This window comes from Trichoplusia ni, chromosome 7 (assembly GCF_003590095.1).
Source record: "Trichoplusia ni isolate ovarian cell line Hi5 chromosome 7, tn1, whole genome shotgun sequence".
NCBI classification, from domain to species: Eukaryota; Metazoa; Arthropoda; class Insecta; order Lepidoptera; family Noctuidae; genus Trichoplusia; species Trichoplusia ni.
In genome coordinates this window covers 11,461,323-11,477,514 of record NC_039484.1, presented here as the reverse complement: position 1 = coordinate 11,477,514, position 16,192 = coordinate 11,461,323, and the positions used below count along the sequence as shown (strand labels likewise).

Genomic DNA, 16,192 nt, shown 5'->3' with positions numbered 1-16,192 from the left:
CCTGGTGACTGACGAACGGACAGACAACGTAGCTTTATTAATAATGTTCTGTTCTTACCATTTTGGCTAAGGAATTTCAAAAAAGGAACGTAAAAATAACGTAGGTAGCTAAAATCTATGTAAACCTAGACTCTTTTCTGTTATCGAATAAGACGGCTGACTCTCTCGGCAGCTCTAATCAACATATTTATATCACATGTACCTAGGTATTTTTACGTTATTCTAGTAAAAATATACAAAAGAATTCTCTTTGAGTGTAAACTTGATCTTATTTTGAGAATAAAAGATTTAACAGCTTTTATTTCTATTAAGTAACTTCGGTAAAATCTTTTGTGTTAGAAAACAAAATCTAATAGAATGCGTGAAAAGCATGTTCCATTTTATTTGTTACCGTATGAAAGGTTCAGTATTGCATCCCAAAAAGTGTTTCGTCTTGGCCTTCGGTTACAGGTTAGTAGGCATCTCCAAAACAAAATTATTTCATTCGAATCTCCTTTATTAAATTACACGATCATCTGACTACGTAAAACATTTGACAAACACGCGTCAACGATCCCAACAACATTCCAACGACACTCCATTTGGGTACCTTACACCTTCGTCCCTCATCTAACATAACCTACAGTTTTGTGGTTTCATTTCACAATACTCTTGAACTAAAGGTCGGAGATCGTACCATAAATAATGTACGAACATAATTATGTAGATGTCAATCTGGAAACGTGTGTTTAATTATGAATTCAGGGCGAAGTCAGCAGATCACGCGGAACTAACGGTCTGGATCCGAGCCGGTTTAATTAGGGAGACATCTGTATTAATCTCTCTCGAAAAAGATTCGTTTTGTTCGTTTCAGGAACGATATTGGAAAACTGAGATATATGAGGAAGGTAAGTTTGGAAGGGTTTTTGAACGTATCGTGCTCTGATTAGTCATTTCTTTGTAAAGCGGATTTTGAGTCAAAGGGATCTATGCTGACTGAGATACATGGTAGTACATGAGTTTTAAATTATGAAAATTGTTAAAAGCTATAATAAATTTGATACTATTTTGAACAAGATTTACTCATCATTCGAGAAAACTATACTTTATGAACGTAATTATTAAAGAAATATAATAAAACGATGATTAATAGATATTTTGTTTAAAATCTACTTCTTTTCTTTAATTATCTAGGTATGTATGCATAGTATTTTAGTTTTTTTTAATCCATCTGTACTTACCTCAGTTTATACACCACCAACCGAATTTCTATAATCCGGGTACCTTTTATTTTTGCCGCTACACGGTATTAATGGTTACGTTCATGTTTCTAAAAAGAATTTTTAATTATCTCCCTCCGATTTTCGTGATATGGGCTTCGTTTCGAACAGATATTGCAGTTCGATGGTATTTTTTGCTATTGAAGACCTTCAATACAACCAATGTCCCACCAGTTTATAAAGCGAAAACTCGAAATTTTTGAGCTGACGGGACGACGGCTTACGTATGATGCAGTAAAAGATTTTCTTTCATCAAAAAACCTGGTTTTATTTTCATCCCAAATTTTATGTTTAACGAGTCCTTTTAAAAGTTTGAAGAGATTGATTCGTGTACGTTTTAATCGATATTAGGTATACACATTTTCACATTACAAATTTGAATATTATCTAGACAGATTGTAACATACCTGTTACCATTACTTAGCTAAAAGGACGAGCGAAAACGTTGCAAACTTCAGGAAAATGTTAAGCCTTACATAAATGTGTTACTCCAATATGAAGATAAAGTACAGACAACTGCGATGAGTGTTCACCTTCATTTTATGTTGAAATGACTCCCAACTAATTAAAACAGTGTTAAAGTTTTGCCCTTCGGGGCTAGTAAAAACTTTTGAACATGTCCTCACATGGAATTTCGGAGGCTTTGGAAACGGGTACCACACTATACTGGTTTCCTTATACCCTTTTATGTTTTACGAGACGGCGCTAGCTCGTTAGGAAGGAACATGCAAATGCGGCTTTACATCGTGGTCTGAACCCACAATACATTGGGTCGAAAAGAATGGAAGTCTTGTAATAAATTTGGTACGCCTACCTGATGTTAAGCTTAAATCAGGGTTTCAAGGAGTAGAAGAACTGATTTTAACGCAATATTTGCGTTATTTTTTTCGGTGTGGTCATATGTTTTCCTTTTTATATTTTGTTTCGTTTTTTTCTTTTGGCATTGTTTATGCTTCGGAGATGTTTGGTCGTGCCGGCAAATCAGGTTTTTGTTAATATTATGATTAAAGGATGATTGTAGGTAGTCATATGTAAACAGAGAATATCATTAAGTGACTTTAGATACACTATCTATCTAATCTGCTGTCATCACAAAAATAGGTATATAGGTACAAGTATTTTTTTACAAAAAACACATAACGGTAATTTCTTTTAAGACACCCACTTTTCTTTTTACGTCTTAGTATTATTTAATAAGAATGTTCTAGATTTCAAGTACTCCTACATAATTTAGAAAATAATTATTCGTACTAATGAAAAGTAAACAGAATGCCTAATTGTAACCTAGTTTAAAATCCCAAGACGTGATATAACTAGAACTAAATCATTCATGAATTTTGTAGCTATATTCCTAATTCATCTGGCATTTGCAATTCTAATAAATTCGTCATAATATTAGTACTACGCTTGTCTCCATCTAAAATGTCTTCAAATTCGGTTTAATTCTCTCAAGAATCATTTAATATTGGGATAACCGAATTTCTCGTCTTCAAACACACGGTTTACAGTTATGATCTATTTCAGGAACGGCTAAATAGATGGTTTAAATTTTAGAGGTACTTGCATTATTGTAACGTCTGATGGGTTCGTATTTTAATGATTATTTGCACTTCTTTTAAACAGTTTTACCAACTTGCTTGTGCTTCTAGAATTGGTGGACACATCACACATTTATATGGTACAGTAGGTAGCAGTTTTTTTCTTTTCGTTGTACTTACTTAAAACAGATATCCGATTTTGACAATACTTTGTTCGGGCCAAAGAACGACGTCGAAAGCAGAAAACAAAAGCACACTACCCAACTTAAAAAAAATCTGCAGTCTGGCAAAGAAACCCAAAAAAAAAACACCTCCTACGTATCACTAAACACTAAAGATGACTTTGCAAATACCACTGAAACTCATGTTAAGGACAGAAGTATTATACATCCAGTACATATATCCAACCTAGTAACATATTCTATAATCACACATTCTCTACATAGTACATTAGCATAGTATAGTTGCGAGTCATTAACGCAGGTGCTTGTAGTGCATAAAATATGAACGGCATTGCATCACTTTAATCCATTACCCACAGTTAAACTTCATAATGCTGGGTGATAAACAACGGATTCGTTGAGATACTTGCTTGGTAAGTTTAGTTTGTAGAGCTTGATGAATTTGTTATTTGTTGAAAAGGTGTTGTTTTTTAATTTTAAAACAACTTCGGCATTAAGAAATTTAGAGTAGTGACACGAGGGTATCACAAACATTTAAGTGACACCGCAAAATGTTTTACGTCAGCTGGCCTTGCAGTCTTTTTGTTATTGAGATTAGAATTTTTTGATGGAATTATAAAAATATGACTTGGTATCATGTAGAAAGATAACACACGGTCCTTCGCCTTTTGCATCCACTTCGGGCCAGCTTCTAGTAATATAATCATGATTAAAACGTTTTGAAAAAAGTTTTTATCTGAAATAAAAACGGCCTGCACCCTGGCAAAGACCTCCGTACTCTTCTTCCACTTAATCATATCATATCATCTCAGCCTATAGCAGTCCACTGCTGGACATAGGCCTCTCCATATGTTCTCCCACTTTCCTCTCTCATAATTCGCTAATCACCAAATTATAACAAATGAATTAAAAAAGTCCATCAGATAACATTGATAAGTAGACCCATAGAATTGTGTAAGTTTCTGCCACCACCATTCATCCTCTAAGTAATCATCCCCACTTTTCAAATTAAGTAAACCACTGTCCCTAGGATAGGGTTTTTATTCAACTGCATTAGCGGACGCCACGACGTCGGGGTAACGACACAACTTTTAACTCCTGCTGACTAATGCGCTGTCCGGGCACTTAGTTACTCGAAGCACTTAGAAATATATTTGCCACCCGACTACGGCTTGACTGTTATTGGTAGAAATTACGAGCCTTGCATTCGTTTCTAATAATGAGACGTCGTCTGCAGTGTTGTTACTTGGGTAATAGTATTCAATGCGTCTGTAAGTAAACTCGTTCTTTTAATTATCTTCTCATTAGAAGCTTGAATGATTGTCGATGACAAAAGAAACGGGGTCGTTTTGTTCTTACCCGGCTGCGGTAGAGATAGGGTAATGTTTTCTTTTAAATAGAAACGACTCTAGCTCTTGGGAATTCAATTCACATATTCAATAAACATTTTTTATCATATTGACAAAGTACATCTTGTTTCGAAACAAACATTTGCGGAACATTTATATTGAATGTCCAATTAACTTAAAGTGATTTGAGGTGGATTATGATAGCAGTTTTTGTTTACGATGTTTAATTCTTGCTATTCCCCTTTTGTTCTCGCGATCCCAAATCTGTATGCTATTCATACTGGGTTCCAAAAATAGTAGTAAAGTGTTCTAAACAGTTTTCATTACATATCCAACCTTCTTTTGTTTCAGAAAACAAATACTACAATAACATGGATGAATGAAGCTTTTCCTGGACCTTCGATTAGGCTAATTATTTGAAGATTCCTAATATAATAATCTGCTTATCAGGCAAGAAAATCTGATCATTAAAACCAAACGAATGATAATCAATACGAGGAAGGATGACTTGGAAAAATACGATAGAAGCAAAAAAGGGCCTCCCAAATGGTATCTGACGTAGCAGATTATTTGCTAATATTAATATTACTGAGAGATAACCGCTCTTATATGTGTAAGTATATATTTCCTGTTAATATTGAAAACGTTTTAAGGGAAGAGGTTTATGTACTGATATTGTAGTAGTGCATTCAAAATAATTGGTCTGACATCTTGGGTAAGCGGCCATGATGAATTTATTATGACGTCACACAGTTACAAGATTTCAGCTCAATCGGTTGAAGGCAACTGCCTTGCAAATAAGTTATAAGATTTCACAAATACGTACATTGCAAATTAAATGAAAACTTGTAAAAAAGTTAAAATCGAAACGTTTTATGTTTTTTTTTTACTGTATTTCTGAAATGGCGTATGGCTACGAATAATTAAATCTGAAGAGTAAAAACAAATCATTTATTTTGACGACGTCTAGAAGTGAGATTGTTCCAGTCACCGAATGAATAACTGCATTTCGTTTACTCGCTACAGACGGATCTAGATAAACTGTTTTAAAGTATTTTATTTCTTTCGCTCGATGCTTTAAAATGCTAAGTGTAGAATCTATGATCATACTTACTAATTCAGTCACGCTTTCCTAGCGACAGTTATAAATCGTTGTCATGATTCGGAAAACCGTTCGCGGCAGCTCGGTTACAGTAGATTGTGCCTCGGTCTAGATAAGAAATCCTGTCAAAGAAGAATTTTAACGAACTTTTAAAACTAAAAACCAGTAAAGAGAGCAAATTTTTCTTTGTGTTTTTTTTTTTCATTTTTTATTTGCGTCCTCCAAAAACTAATAGTTTATTTTTCGTCGAAGTCATCATTTGCTTGTATCAGCCCACTTCTAGACATAAAACTATCGTATTGCAAGCCTCCGAAATCAGTTTCTACGTTTCTTTAGCTTTATAAGCTCATGTATCTCATTTTTATTTCAATCAAATTAGAAATTTTATTTATTCAAAATAGGCTACTAAGCATCATTGTTGAAAATGTTATTTTTCATTTCTACTTTCTTCAAGTGTTTCTCCTTATCCATAGTAAGCAGGTTATTTAGAAACATTCTTCTAAAATGCGTCAAAATAATATTTACCGTAATGCAGGCTTATTTTTTTTAGAAAAGAAGATGCGAAATTTCCAAGCATCTGACCAATTAATTTCCAACTACAACAATTCTGCTGACACACTCAACGCGTGCACTAGAAACCCAATCATGTCAAAGACAGTAACTAGTTTGACACTACGTAAGTTACTTGATCAGATACCAGTTGCCATCTCTTTCCTACACTGCAGGTTCGCAAAAGACGGCGATACTTTGATTGTGATTTCATTAACACCATCCATTCTGGATGGAATATCACTTCTTTAAATTAAAGGATTGAAAGGTAAATAAAAACAAGATTATTCCAACATCAACCTTTAATGAAATTATTTTAAATTAATAAATTACTTTACAAAGAATTATTTACATTTAATATTCTAATGTTTTTAACTTATTATGTGAAAGTATAATACGCAAGTAAAGTGATTCGATAATCTTATGTTACTTACATTGGTTGAAATGTTGAATTCATTAAAAATATTTATTTGTGCTAATATTACCACCATTTTATTAAAATATTCTATAGTTTAAACATGAGAGAAAACCTGTATATTTAAATAAGCCTACCTTAAGCTTGTGGTTTTTGACGCATGACAATAGGTACCAACAGTTTTGTGAATTTTCCCAGCCTAGGCGCTATATTGTGGTAGTTTTCCAGGCACACTGGATTTAACTGAAAACCGAATATTTTTCCACAACCATTCAGTTGTAAAAAATAACAAAAAGAAAAATTCGAAATACAACGTAAATCAATGGAATTGCTAAACAAAAAATAAGGAACTGACATAAATAACTGCGAAAACTTTACAGCGATGTATCGGAGAGATTCTTGAAGTCAGTTATTTTTCACTTACTTCAAACTATTTTGTATCCTATTGGCAATCTCCCAAAAGAACCGTAACTGTTTCAATGAATGTATCTTTCACTAAATAACATTCATTCAGTTGAGATTAAGTCCCCTTTTTTGGTTCCGTATTATAAAAGAACCTTTTATTCCTTTCAACACATCGGAGCGTTCATTTTTTGGGTTGTTTATTCTGCTTTACTTACCCGTGTTTCAAACGAAAACAGGACGACTTATCAAGTTAGGTGTTCTTGTTTGTGTATTATTCAATATTATTTTTCGAAATACCTTATAAACCCTTCCAATGATCCGCCAACAACAATAATTTTCAAAAACTCTCATTTCCCCACTCACCGTTGGTTAACAATACCCACTCAAATACGAATTACAACCAACACCTTTTACAGTCCACATAAATCAAAAAGACTTTAACACAACACATTTACATAAATTTAAAACACATTCAGAAAATACTCGGAAATACGAACAAAACAAACTCAACTTATTTAATAACATGGGGTAATATTAGCACACACAACATTAATATACCTCTAAACATTCTGATTGAAACATTAGCATTCGGGAATGTTTGCTACAAACGGAATATCTAATATTAACACAACCTCAGAATTGTATGTAGCTATTCAATTAATCGGTCTGTTTGCGGTCAGTGATGTTTGCCCGCAATATATGATCTAGAAATAAAGTAGTGTTAAGTAAAACGCTTTGGTAATGGACTTCTGTTCATTTTGTTTTTATTCTTAAGGTTTTTTGTAAGCAGCTGTGTAAAAATGTGAGCTACTCCAAGGTAATGATCGTTGATTTCTTCTATTTTGATGTTATTATTTTTCTAATATAAATATTTTTTACCAGGGCCAGTCAAAGTTTAGTAGCTTATTAAGTTTAATAAAGTTACCGGTAAATGTTACAATGAATATTTTGTAACCTACCTCTGATTGACTAACCTAAAAAATACGATTTCGTCTAGTTCTATCAAGAGTTACTTTTTCTGAATAGATTTCCATTTGATTTAGTTTCGTTTTCTGTATATTTATCATGTGTTCTGAGTATTCATAGAGAAGGTTACCCCAGACATTTTTTATTTACCAAGTAACATGGGTCTGAAGGTTAAATAAATAATTCTTGTACTGAATATGATTATACCTTATGTATGCGCCGCTCGCTCAAGAATACAATGATTGAAGTGTGGTCATTTACATTTTTATCATTTCTCTGGTACAGTGTTCAACCAGACAAAGAAAAGAAATAAAGCATAAATACATTATTCAAGAATCATAATATCGAAAATAAAGTCATCAAGTATTCGGAAAAAAAAATCAAAATATACTTGGAAGGTCCATTACCAATATGAAGAATGATTTCGAGAAATAATATCTATGCAATATTTTTCAATACATCCAAAATCTCGACTCGCCCGATTACCTATTCATAACTCGTTATTATATACAACCAATTTTATCTTATATTTCCAAATATTTACATAAATTTCTCAATAGATTTGCAATAATATAAATGAAATTCCATAATGAGAAAAATTCAAGTTTTCTTTTAGAAAAGTATCCTACGATAAAATTATGTTTTCCAAGACATTGTCTAACATAATTATACTTATATTTTATATCACATTTTTTACATAGAATTATTTTAATATTTACAGTTTCATAAGGTTTCTCAAATTCAAAAAGCAAAAGATCTTTTACATAATAATGCTCATCATCGTTTGTGGTTGGGAGTCCTTATTTACATTCTTAGTAAACATAATGTGAATGTTCTATGAAAAATATAGAGCTTCGCAAACAAAATGATTTTAATATTCCTTTTGCTGGGAACAAAGTAAATACAACGTTTCCATCTCTGTTAGTATTTACAATTGAGTTGTCCATATTAATATCATAAACGCGAACAGGAAAACGGTGACATTAATCTCGATCGATGCCGAATTCGAAGATTGGATTAGGTTCCTGTAATCTTTAGCCTCGTTTTGTGATGGGTAGGTGTACGTCCTGTCCGTCACGCTCTTGACGTCCTGAGGGCACGGCAGTGTCTCTACCGGGATCTGAAGTAATGTCCTCTCGTTTTCCCCCTTAACGGCTTTAGGTTCATCAACGTAAGCGTCGTCTGTTTCGTCTTGAAAAAAATCATCTGGATTATCCAAGTAATCTTTTATTTGACTTTTGTCATCGCTATCTTGCAAATTGTTTGATCCGATAACGCTCCTTTCGAAATAAGTAAAGTGTGAATTTAACGAAGGCTCCGCGTTGAATTTGCAAATGAAATTTTCGAGAGACGTTCGCACTTTGACGCTTTTGGCCTCGTGACGGAGCTTATGCATCCATGCGAGATGGCAGTCGCACGGGAATTCGTTCCCTGTAACAATTGACGCGTTAATTAATTCCTTAATTGGAGCAATGATTACTTCTGAGTACGCTGTCTGTTCAATCTAATTGATTTTTATTCGATAATTAAATTTTACTTCATCAATGTTAGAATAATTTTCTAATTAAATTTGATAACGAAACTTAAACAATTAAAAAGGAATGAATGTATGAAATGGAATATTTCTAATTATTTCATGATGTGATACGTACCTTCCAAGTATATGTAGCTGTTCTGGTTCTTCATGTTGTCGTAGATCGGGTGTAGGTTCTCGAAAGTGAACCTCTTTAATTTGTTATGTCTTAAGTCTAAGGCGGCCAGTCCCCTGACCCCTTCAAATAGGCTGCTGGCCAAAGTCACAAGTTTGTTATGGCTTAAGCTCAACTTCCTTAATTGCGATAATCCATCAAACGTCCTCTGGGCCAGAACATAAATTTCATTATAATCTAACAACAATGACTGGAGGTTCCACAGTTCGGTAAATGTAAACGAGTTTAGTTTGGATAATTTGTTTCTTCTTAAATCTAAACGCTTTAGATTTGCAAGTCCATAGAAGCACTCCTTCTTGAGTTCGCTTATGTTATTTCTATCAAGTTCAAGGTCAATCAAGTTGACTAGGTGTTTGAATGCTCCGTCGTGAATGACGGTTATATTATTACTAGTAAGGTATAATTTCTGTAGTGATGGTAGTTCATAGAACGTCTCAGTCTCTAGCTCAACTATTCTGTTCTCGTCTAAAGTAAGTAAAGTTAGATTTGGCAAGTTATAAAATGAATGTTTACCAAGATTGACGATCTGATTCTTAGTCAGTGTCATTTCTTGGACTGATGTGACGTTAACAAATGTGTAGCTCTCTATCTTGTGGATCGAACTGTATTTTATGCTGAAGTGTTTTATCTTTCGGAGGTATCTGAGAACCTTCGATGGGACAAAGTCTAGACCTCCATCTGCTCTTACATTGAAGGCTAACGTTTCTATGTTGGACTGAGAGGTGAAACTTGTCCAAAGCGGGTCTGATTTCTCTATGCCTCCGTTGAACACCCAACATTCTGTTTTCACAGCCTCGTTGACTTCTTGACTGAATTCACAGTAGCAATGGACTTTCGAGTCTCTATCGCTGATGTCGCAAATGTTTATGGCTGCTGGTATTATTTTCTCTTTTGTTTTTCTTCTGTTTGCGTCTAGAGCTTCTATTGCGAAGAGCAACAGTAGCAAGGTAGCGGGTACCTTAGGAGCCCGCATACCTCCTACCTGTAACAATAAAAAAAATATTATTTAAACGGTCCATTAATATTTTAATATTCTTTTCAAAATAACTTTGCAGCAGGTTTGAAGATTCGTTCAGAATTTAAATTACATCGTCATTTGGAAATTCGATTTTCTGTGGCCGTTTGAATTTATGATAGAAGAAAAAAATAAAAATAAAGATCTGGAATGTAATCTCAATATTAATAAGCCAGCCACACAAATGATCGAGCAGTTAAAAGGGCGATGTTATGAAAATAAAAAGAACCGACATTCAGCTTTTCCAATTACAAATACCGGGTTTCGACGGCGATTAAGTAGAAAAAAAGTATAATAAATTGTACGAAAGCATTTTAATTAAATTATTTTAGGAGTGCTTGTTTTTTTCCAGACTCGATATCTGTGTGATTTAATTTTTATGTAATTAAGTCAAGCTTAAATTTGGTAGGTACTACGAAGTTGTCATTATGAATGTAAATGATTTTCTTTATAAATCTGCTTAATCTAAAATAATGATATCCTAGAATAATATCCAATTTATGGTAATTAAACTTCAATTAACTCTACTCAAATAACACTGCAGTTTAAAACAACTATTTTAGTTTTCACATTCCTAGTTTTCATAATGAAACCAACGCAATCTGATAATAAAAATATATATTTGAACAAACAAAACATTCCAAACAAAATTCTAAATTTAAAATAGAACGAACGAACAAATACGGACAAATATTTATTTGTATTACGTTGTGTAGTGCTAGTGCTTATATGAATGAGTTATCAGTCCAATTTGCTACAACAAACAGCGCGCAGTTAGCGACAGAATGATACAATGACAGCTATATTTCATTTTTATTTATTACGTCGTTTGAATAGTAAAAATGAAATACATTTGTTTAATTGGCTTAATAAATTTTCAATTTTATTTTAATGATGCACGAAATTTTTCAATTTATAACAAGAATGGAGTGAGTTGATACTCCCAGATCGACGTCACGTAACTCAGACCTAGCAGTCAACGCTATTTGATAGCTCCAATGTAATGACCATTGTCTAACGTACTCAACCTTCCATCTCATGTACAAATTCAGGTGACAGAATGAGATACCAAATGCTCCAATACAAAACATTGGATCAATTCAATAGCATAAGAGCTCGGAGAAATCACAATTTGCCTGTCTGCGTGTCATGGTACGAGTACTTACGCAAAAGTATCCTGTGCAAAAAACACATTTATTCTAACCTGTGTTTCTTTTCCTGTCTCTTAAACCTTCATATCAGATGAGAGGCTGTTGTGATCTTAAATTTAATTCACTTACTAATATATTTCTACCACGCAATGCTTCCTCCAAACATGTTCCGATTACTAATACCGACATTCTCGTATATTTGACTTCAACATCAGCATAATCCACTATCTAACACATAAACACGACTCCTACATCTCCCATTTGATCGAATTGATCACGTTTATCACCAGTCTTATCATTACTGCTATGATTAAACATCTCAAAACCGTTGTAAACTCCTCGATTTAGTGAGGTGAATTAATCGGGGCTATAAGGATTTGGGTTTATAGACTGTTTTGTTATTTAATAGCCTGTTTATGATAGCGATGTTTCATTTAAGATGTTTGATAGAAATGCTCGAAGCTTATAGGCTGGGAATTTTATAGTGGCTTTGGGTAAAAGCGAGTGTTTTTCTAAGGAACAAGGAGAATTTTTGTTTTCGTAGATTTTGCTTAGTATTATTTGCTGTACTCTCCCGTTAGATAGCTACTTCGAACTGGCGTCCGAAATAGAAAAGCCAATTAAGAAAAACCTTTTTTTTTAAGTAGTATTCATTTTCTTGCCTTAATGAGCAAAACAAATTAATAAACAGAAACCAGTTAAAATTACAAATCGGTTATTAAATAAGCATTAAACTAAGATCTTAATAGTAAAGGCTTCTTATATTTCCATTTACTTCCACTTCTCTATATTGGCATTTCATTTTCAATTGAAACCTGATTCGTTGGCAAGCTTCCTCTCGACACACATATTAGTTTTGGCTTCATGTCACATTATGACAGAAGAACTCGTAAGTTTCTCATATAAAGGAGAATACATAAATTTTAATATTTTCTCACTTTGCATGTAGCGTCTTAGTTATACATCAATCATTCTCCATGTGTTGACGTTCGACCCAATTCAATTTTAGGGTTCAGTATCCAAAGGTTGAAATAGAACTAATGCTCAGTTGTCTTTCTGTCCGGTGCGTCGGTCTATCATCACCAAGCTATATCTAATAAACTGTGATATCCGGACCGACGAAAATTTCAAAAATAAAAAGCTGCTATAATGGAGAAAAAATAATAAAAAATCGTGTTTAAGCAGCGATTGCTTAAGTCATACATTTGGGATATGATGGATTTTTAAAATTATTTCACCTATTTTGTACAGAACCCTCAGCATCACGAGTCGGACTCGCTCATAACTGCTTTTATTACATGTTAGTGAGAATTTCACTCAGCTTAGCACTGAATGCAGCTCTGACTTGAATATGATATCGAGGTACCACTAGCTTCGGTGAATATATTTCACTGGCTTTTCCCTCGCCGTTTTCAAATATTAAATTGACAACACTTTATTTTGTTGAACTTTAATATTTAAAAATTGTTTTATTTATATTTGTGAAGTTGACAGCACAGGCAGTTATTGAACCTTTTCAATTTGTTCCATTTTATGCAGTTTTATTTTTATTCTTAATTTGCTGTTAGCATTTTGGTTCTCAAATATTATTTTGCGTCATGCCTACTTCGTATCAGTATCGTACTTTGTAAATCTAAAGTATGTTTGCGATATTTTTGGTAAAGCGCGGTATTCTCATGAAAGAAGTAGTAAGTGAAGGTTATTAAATGATCTAACGGTTTACTCACGCGTATTTATCGGGGTAGCCCGACTAGTTTAACTGTTCGACTAGCGATCCCGCCGCGTCTGCTCATGATTAAGGACTCCGGTTGGGTCCGAAACTAGTCAGGCTACCCCGATAAATACGCGTGAGTAAACATTAACATCATTTTTATAATGAATCAGTCTCACAATAGTTATTATAAAAAAAGTAAGTGAAGGTGTCAGACTCTTTCTAACTACACCTCAACCACCGTGCAACCTCTCCGAAGTTTCGGCCGGTAGATTTCATTACGCACCGACCGCGGGACACCGTCGGCCAATAGGGGCTAACCGCTTACTTTCGCATTTTGGAGACCGACATGTAAAGAGCGTCAGGATTGTTAAGCATATATGCCTACCCATTGTTACACTCTATTTTAATTTAGATCCAAATAACAGTATTTTCGAAAAATATAACTATTTAAACTGTACTCACAATAATGGTCTTTTGGGTGCAATCGAAAAATATAACTTCATCATCAGGGCCCAAATTGAGAGAAAACTTATAATATGTTCACCAAACGTCTTGACCATTATACTTTTATAGGGCAATAACTATAAAACCTCTACCGAACTATTCTTAACTGAAGTATCCAAACTTGAAGTAGTAAAAGAGCTTACTTAATATTCCTTTAGTTAAACGTATTCAGAGTCACAATTTGAACCAGATATATCTTTGACTACTCCTTTGAGGTTTCAAAGTGGATATGACTGTTACATACGGGAATTTTGTAGTCCTTTTGCTGAGATTTTGTTAAATTCAAGCAGGAAATTTTTGGTTTCATAAGATTGTGCGTAGAGATCTGAAGGTGGTCTGTACCTTATTTTAGATTGAAACTTCTGTGAGTTTATTCCATAGGTAATATGTACATATGTACAGTGTTGAAAAATTTAGAACAAGTTTGGATGTGGTGATCTAAAATAAATACTTTTAGTAATAAAGTTCGAGGTTAAGCAACAGTTGTTAAGGGAATATTATGATACTCGGATGAGTATCAACGAAAGCATTACCTCGAATTATTTTTTTTGGAGACATCGACTTTACCAAATTTAGTTACTTGCTTAATATTATCAGACCAATAAGAAATAAATCGATGATCATTTATCTAAGAAGGAATTTTCCAATTTAAAACACTTTCGGTCACTAAACCAATTATTACCTAACGTGATCTAAATCTAAACACCATCAGCACAGAAAGTGATCTAAACTCAATTAGTCAAAATTCACACAGCCTAACTGATTAAGTTACCCGCATGATTAATTAGTTAATTACATTTTGTATCACGTTGATTAGACTTGAAATTGTGAAACCTCAGTGATTAGGTATTGTCTGGGTAACTAAGTAAGCATTTATTAATTAATTACTAGACTGTAATGAAAACTACTGAAATTCAGTAGTTTTCGTGAGTGCTACCAACATAAGTCAGCGATGCTCCTCTGGCCAAGTGACATTTTACAATTGTTAACATCAATAGAAAACAGAAAATTAATTAGAAAATTGAACTTTGTAGTACCTACCATATTTTTGATATTAGCAAACAGGAGCAGAATTATTTAAACAGTATGGTTATCATAGTTCATTAGATACAACCTGGTTGCAGAAGAACGAACAGCCTTAAAGACAACAAGCCTTAGTAACATAGTTTGTTCTTAACCATTGGTTACGGAATCCTTAAAATGACTCTACCATTTAAATAAAAACCTAAACGAATTTGAATAAATAGCAGATAAATAACAAACTCTAGTAAACTTAATTACCCAAGCACGATTGTTCGCCTATTACTCGCTCTCACAATAAATCCACAATACTACTTCACGTGAAAATAGGTGGAAAACAACCCAGTACTTATACTATGAGCACTCATATATCAAGGGCAGGATTATTGTCATTGTGGGAGCGAAACAGCGCTCCACAGTCCGTAGAGTTGCATCTCGCTTCCACATCGCAACAGCACAGTTTTGATGGTCTCTTAGTAAGTGCCTCGGTTATGAGACGCACGGCTCAACAGTTTTTGATTACGGTACAGCGAGCTATTTGTGAGGCTGGACTTAATAGTAGAATAACGTTTATCTGTCACAACTTTTTTCATTTGCCCCTTTATCTGGATAAGTTTTATTTTATCTAGACTTTTCGTGATTTGATAATTTTAATTAAAAATGTCGTTTTCTAGAATTGTTGAGTTTTGTTTTTGGGCAACATTGTTTTGCATAAGATATTTATACTTTTTATATATTCAATGTACAATGGCTTATAATATAGTATAATTTTGTTATTGACAAACTGGGATTTAATTATTGTATGCCTAAATAGGCTGATTGAAGTACTGTATTATTATTATTTAACACCTGTAACCTACTCAATCAACACAATAAAGATACTTTGACTTTGACTTAATGGCTGAAGCATTCTCTACCAGCCAACCATAGGGTGATGCAGAGATATTAAGACGAAGGTGTAGGTACCTATAAATATCATGTATATTATCCTAATTATACATACTATTACTAGTGCAATATGTAGACTAAATTATTCAGTACCTTAACCCGCCCAAGGACCGACCGTATCAAGTGTAACCGGTGATCGAACAACTTGCATAATTGTAAATGAGCGACCTGCACACATTAAGATAGCTAAATTGTCTAAAACCAAAACTAAATTCGACATTAAGCCATAAAACTAATCGTCAAATTAATTTTCTCATTACTTCTCCCGTTTCACAAACGCAAGTCTAAGATATAAAGAAGCTCAAAGCAAAACAAGTGACGGCTATAACATTGATTGGCAATAAAACCTAGAATTAAACGTATGAA

The 16,192-nt window shown here is 33.6% G+C and overlaps 1 protein-coding gene across 1 annotated transcript; it reads right to left on the bottom strand.

Annotated features, from left to right (window-relative positions):
• Window positions 1-6,491: 6,491 nt before the first annotated feature.
• LOC113496193 (connectin-like) lies at window positions 6,492-10,447 on the bottom strand. The gene is made up of 2 exons (XM_026875344.1): window positions 9,418-10,447; window positions 6,492-9,196 (listed from the first exon to the last, which is right to left on the bottom strand). Exons 1-2 carry the CDS (start codon window positions 10,445-10,447, stop codon window positions 8,694-8,696), a joined length of 1,533 nt encoding a protein of 510 aa, XP_026731145.1. The 3' UTR covers window positions 6,492-8,693.
• Between the last annotated feature and the right edge of the window lie 5,745 nt (window positions 10,448-16,192).

Coding starts and splice junctions, on each gene's coding strand:
- LOC113496193 (XM_026875344.1), bottom strand. CDS start 10,447: ATGCGGGCTCCTAAGGTACCCGCTACCTTGCTACTGTTGCTCTTCGCA. Junction 9,197..9,417: donor CAGCTACATATACTTGGAAG/GTACGTATCACA, acceptor CAATTGTTACAG/GGAACGAATTCCCGTGCGAC.